This window comes from Glycine soja, chromosome 5, assembly GCF_004193775.1.
Source record: "Glycine soja cultivar W05 chromosome 5, ASM419377v2, whole genome shotgun sequence".
In the NCBI taxonomy this organism is placed as follows: domain Eukaryota; kingdom Viridiplantae; phylum Streptophyta; class Magnoliopsida; order Fabales; family Fabaceae; genus Glycine; species Glycine soja.
In genome coordinates, this window is record NC_041006.1 from 4,592,958 (window position 1) to 4,598,957 (window position 6,000).

The following is a 6,000-nucleotide window of genomic DNA, read 5'->3' on the forward strand; positions in this document are numbered from 1 at the left end:
AATTTCTTGTCTGCATTTAGTGTACCCAAACTGGCGTAAATCTGAGTCAAATATTTTTAACAAGAATAAATAATGCATATACTGATGTTGTAAAAGGTTTTATATTATTATTCAGTTAAAAATTATCATATATATATATATATAGTAAGATTATTAACTTTAATATATAATAATTAGCTTGAAAATTATACTTACCACAATTTTTAATTGGTTGAGAGTCTAAAAATTTATACTAGAAATTAAACTCTTTTAACAACATTGATATATATCTCAGGTTTGAAGTGATATACCAAGTGTATGTAAAAATATCTCTTGACTAGCTAGGATTTATCGTGGTGTCAGTTATTGATCACCTTTTTTCCTTGGTGTGCATGGTTCGCGATGTATAATTATGCCAATTACTTGTTTGCGATTCCTTTTCTTTAATGGTTAAGTAAAGGTTAGAAAACACTCTAGACCTGCCCTTGCATAAAATAAAAATAAAAAAAAGGAAACGTATTCGAATGCTTAATCAATCAACCAATCTGCGACAAAGCTGATCTGATAATGGAACGGTCTAGAAATAATTAGGCGTAGGTAGACGAAACACAACGGCCTGTTTATTCGCGTTAATTAGAATCAACAAGTTCATGCCCAGTCCGTGTCAAAGATATCAAACCAAGATTGTGATCGAGCTTTATACACATATCCAGCTAATGATCATATCTAGCTTGTGAAAATAATACACATGTTGAGTATATAATAAAATCTAATCCACATTTAATAATGATTAATTAACCGTCTTATATACATTAATTATGTTAATAGTTCTTTGGCTTTTACATAATACTAATTTGAGCATTTAAGAATCAATTCTTTATTCATGAAATAATATGGAACCTTGTGCTCTAGTGTTCACTAGTGTGCCAGGGTTGAGTGAGAATGTTTTTCTTGACCATATCTGCTAATGCTTTGCTCTTCCATGGTTCAGTTTTGGAAACACATTTTCCTTCCTCTGTTGTCCGTGGCTCTATGCACATTTGATTGTTTATTCCCAAATATGCTTTAAGCACCCGCTATATATGTATTATGTTCGACGAACACGTGGTTTAATTAATATGAGGTGATTTTAGCTTAATTAGTAGTTTCATATTCAAGTTTTTGGTATCTAATGATAAATACTCTGAAAGAAAATTTTATGGTTCATAATAGTTTTATCCAACTAAAACAAGGTTAATTCCTGTAAAATAACAAAACAACAAATATATGAGCACATGCAAGTACTTGACCCAAACTTTGAAATCTTGAAAGAAAATAAGTATTGATACAGCATTATTCCATTTAAGATTTTACCAGGTTCCTTATCTTTTGCATTTTGCTTCAACTAGCATATGCTGCAACTGAACATTACCTAAATACGTCAATGCTTTCTCATTAGGGCGTCAATATCAACCCCTTTTAACATATCTGCAAGAATATCCTCTTCGTAGTTATGACTAGTGAAAATAATCGTAACCATTTATTCTCGAGCACCTTTAGTCATCCTTCCAAAGTCCAAACGTGCTAAAGTCGTGGCTAAATTGGACTCTTTCCACAATTGGTTTCGCACATACGTTTGTCTCAGTAAAATTTCCACAACTTGCATTAATGACAGCCAGTTTCATGGACACAAGCGAGGTGGGAGTTATAACTTGCAAGGTGGAAAAGAGGGAGAAAATTACAAAGTTATGGCTTTGGAATCTCTAGAGATCGTTGTCCAATCTTGTATATCAGGAATGTCTATGAGCTCTTTTGAATCAAGGACACCTAGTTGTCTCTATTTGATGTGATGATTTTGCAGCGTTGGATCAGTTTTCTTGGAGCACATCAAAGAAATAGAGTTTCAGGACTTATAGCAATCGCCCTCACCGTACCATAACCTGAAAAGCCAAGTGGTCACGTAAACGTGGTGATGACGAAATGGTGGAGTAAGAGTGAAATCAGGGCAGTGCATTTTGCACATTTCGTAATGGAAAATTTTAAAAAGTATAATTATTTTGCACATAAAATTTTTATACTTCTTTGGGGTGCTTACATATAGTTCTGCCTTTGGGTCACCCATCTTTCAGCGTCACACATTTTGTGTAGCTAAAAACACCAGAAAAACCCATATTAGTTCCCACGTACCTTTCACAACCCATGGTGGAGCCCCCAACCTTCTTCTGTTTATCCCTGCCTCCTGATACCCCCTTTTTTAAAAAAATTCTCTTGATGCATGATTTTATTGCATATATATGTAATTAATAATTTAGGCAAGAAAAGGAGAGGGCTTTATATAAAGGTGGGTGGGGTGTGGGGTTTTTTGGGTCATTACTCATTACAAGCTAGTGTTGGTAAGACTTTTGCAGTTTTGTGTTAGTGCTATGGGAAGGCAACCCTGCTGTGACAAACTTGGGGTGAAGAAAGGTCCATGGACTGCTGAGGAAGACAAGAAGCTCATCAAATTCATTCTCACCAATGGCCAGTGCTGTTGGCGTGCCGTGCCAAAGCTTGCTGGCCTCAGGCGCTGTGGCAAGAGTTGTCGCCTTCGTTGGACGAATTATCTTCGCCCAGACTTGAAGAGAGGGCTCCTCACAGAGGCAGAGGAGCAACTTGTTATTGATCTCCATGCCCGTCTTGGCAACAGGTTTTTTGTTCTTCGCAAGCTTAGCTACATGCATTGCCTTCTTTTTGTGAACAATTCTTTCATGAACACAGTTTTTATAAGTATGAAAAACTGATTTTTTTTGTTATTTATTATTTTAGTACATCTTGGACTTGTAAGTGTCCGTGCCTGCTGTAGACCATGTATTCACACAATAATTACCGTGGGTTTGTTCGTCCTAATCCTATGTTCAACAATTAATGATCCCTGCTCGTTAGTTTGGTCTTTCCAAAATTATATTGGAAGGAGCTTAGCCCTTAGATAATGTGACTTCAAGTCTAAAACATTAATAATGTTGAAGAAGGTAACGCATTTAAAACCATGTTTGAAACAAAGGTTACTTGAGGCTGAAGCAATTGAATACTTGTCTGGTTTACTAGTAGATATATTAACATATATTTATAAATTTCAAGATAGGAGGAGTATCCTATCTGTTCTCAAATTCTCATCCACTATTTACTTTGCGTATGTGAATTTTTCATACATGCATACCAAATGGTATGTATATATTTGAAAGGGCAGAACTCCATTGACCTGCCTAATTACATTCAAGCTCAAATGTTACTCCACATCATTGGGAACTGATATTTGTTGAAGAGTAATAAAAAATACGCTTATGTTTTTTATCCTTATATACACCAAAATTTTGTATTTGATTTTTTATAAGTTTTTTATTTGAATCGATTTTTTGATATTTGAAAAATTTTGTTTTAAATTTTTGTCCTTAGTTAAATGATAATATATTCGTTAAATATAAAATAATGTGATTTGTCACAACTAAAAAATTATCGTATTTATTTTAAAATTAAATTTAAAATAAATCTCTTTCTTTCTCTTATTTTTCTTTTTTCCTTTTCTCTTTTTCATCCTCTTCTTTTTCTTTCTCCTATCATGCAAACATCCCCATAGTTATTCTCATAAACTCTTTGGTCTATTCCTTTCTTGTTTCATCATCTTTCTTGAATGTCTTTAGAGTGAATGCTTTTGTAGTGGATTAATTAAAAACTCATAAAAAAAAATAATTTAAAAATTAGTATTATTAAATTATAATGAACAGATCTCCCAAAATTAATCAATAGACTGACACACTGGTGTGCCACCTTCCTTCACCCAAATCATTATTTCACTCCTCCAAAGTCACAATCCCGCACTTCACCTTAACAAACCCCAATCGAAACACCAACGTGGGCGAAAACACTGGAGGGGGAGGTTTGTGGAGACCTTCGAGATTTGGAAATCGTTGATGCTACGCCAATGATGCAACCCCCACCCTTACTCCTCGAAGGAAAATCCAATCTGAAAGAGGAGTTGGGAATGAAAACGGCGAGAGGGGGGGGGGGGGGTGTTTGAGGGCCAGGGCCTTGAAGGTCAAGGCAGGAAAGGAAGGTGCAAAGGGAGGTTGTGGTCGCCGTTGGCGACCCAGGGTCCCTTTTGAGCACTACAAGAAAACCCTCCATGTCAACCACCGCGCCGTCGAGAAGGCGATGTTCGCTGTCATCTTCGATGTCACCGAAGCCGTCGGAACCTCAATCGCCGCCACAACCAACCCCACGTAGCCTCTGTCATCGAACCCTCCCCAACTGACGGAGTCTCTGAACCTTCCCCGCCTCCACTGACCTGTCCCCCGACGATGTCATCAACCATCTTAACTCCCTTGTCTCTTGCGTGCAAGGGCTCAAACGAAAGGTAAATGCTGACCTAATTTCTTGATTTAAATTTCGATTCATCGTTTATTCTTAAAATTTTTGTATTCTCCCATCTCTTTCAAAATAGTTTTATTTATTTTTTACGTGAATTTTTTAACCTTTCAAAAATTTTAATTTGATGTTGAAATAAACATTGACGGTTTTTGAAATAAACAGACACCTCATCATTTGACTGACGATAGGAGTCTAGAATAAAAGTTTTCAACTATCAGACAATCAATTCAAAATTTTTTTTTATCAGAAATCAAACATAAAATTTGAGTATGTATCTATTTAAGCCTAAAAAATATCGTTAGTTACAAGATAAAGAATGATAATTCAGTTGAAGATGTTAGTATTACCTAAAGCTATTACATGTTTGATATGATTGGTACATGTCTTTGTGACCAAGAAAGACATCCACATCAACTTATGTGTATAATGGTCTTTGATATATATGGTTGGTTGGTGTCTCAGGTGGTCCAAGATTGCTGCCAGGTTACCTGGAAGAACGGACAATGAGATTAAAAATCACTGGAACACCCATATCAAGAAAAAACTCCTTAAGATGGGTATCGATCCAGTTACTCACGAACCTCTCAATAAACAAGCTGCAGCATCTTCTCAGGATAGTTCATCCTCCCCTGCAGAGCATTTGCCACAACCTGGAAATAACCTTGATGATCAGGTAAAGGAAACTAATGGGGTTCTTCTCAACTCGGAGGAGAATTCAAGTTCATCACAAGCTGAAAATTCTTCTGGGGATGATTCACTTTTGCTAGAAAGCATTTGCAGTGATGACTCTCTGTTAAACAGCATGTGGCTGGATGAAACTCCTCTTGTGGAAGCATTATGGGACACAACACCTAACCTAGAGAACACTAACAATAACATGAGTTTGTTACCATCTTGGGAGGAAAATTGCGCTTGGTTATTGGACTGTCAAGACTTTGGTATTCATGATTTTGGGTTTAACGAGATAGAGGCAAATGCACTGCAAACTGTAGGAATGAAAGAAGAGGGGCATTAGCACGCATGCAGTAGTACATCTGGTGAAGGGAATTTAATTGTCTATGAAAGAAAAATTCAGGGTAAGATATCAAATCTATAAGCGTGACAAAAAACCACGGGCTCAAATTTAGGTTCTTGGTGTTGAATTTTATCTACCTAGTATTTTACAAAGTGTTCTCTCGGAAGGTGGAAGGTGAACGTTTCCTCTTGTGAGGTTCCTCCTCGCCAACCAAACCAAAAAATTGATAGCAAAGCAAAATCAAATCATCAAAATGCCACAGTACGTACGTACTTTCTTCTTCTAATTAAATGCTGTATTATGTGTACGGTAGGGACATAACAAATGGGAAATGTCTAGTGAGTGCGGAAACATATTGTACATAGAAGTCTACTTTGAAAATAATGGTAAAATCTTTTGTGATTACAAGTTCAGTTGTATTCTCTCGTTTCCTGTTTTACTGTCACATTAGAGATAGATGGATAGAGACGTAGACGAAAGAGAAGTCAGAAGTGAGAGGAAGAGATTATTAATAACCACGAACTTAGCTTTGAGCCAGAAGGTGGGATAATAAGTGGCATGGAAGAATTCCACGTGATTTTAGTGTGGTTTTTCTATCAATATGAGTTTGTTTTGATATAATT

The 6,000-nt window shown here is 36.2% G+C and overlaps 1 protein-coding gene across 1 annotated transcript; it reads left to right on the plus strand.

Moving 5' to 3' along the window:
* The first annotated feature begins 2,300 nt into the window (after positions 1-2,300).
* On the plus strand, positions 2,301-5,790 carry LOC114412092 (protein ODORANT1-like). Its single transcript, XM_028375870.1, has 2 exons — positions 2,301-2,644; positions 4,825-5,790. The coding sequence occupies exons 1-2, from the start codon at positions 2,382-2,384 to the stop codon at positions 5,375-5,377; spliced, it is 816 nt and encodes a 271-aa protein (XP_028231671.1). The 5' UTR covers positions 2,301-2,381; the 3' UTR covers positions 5,378-5,790.
* Positions 5,791-6,000: the final 210 nt, after the last annotated feature.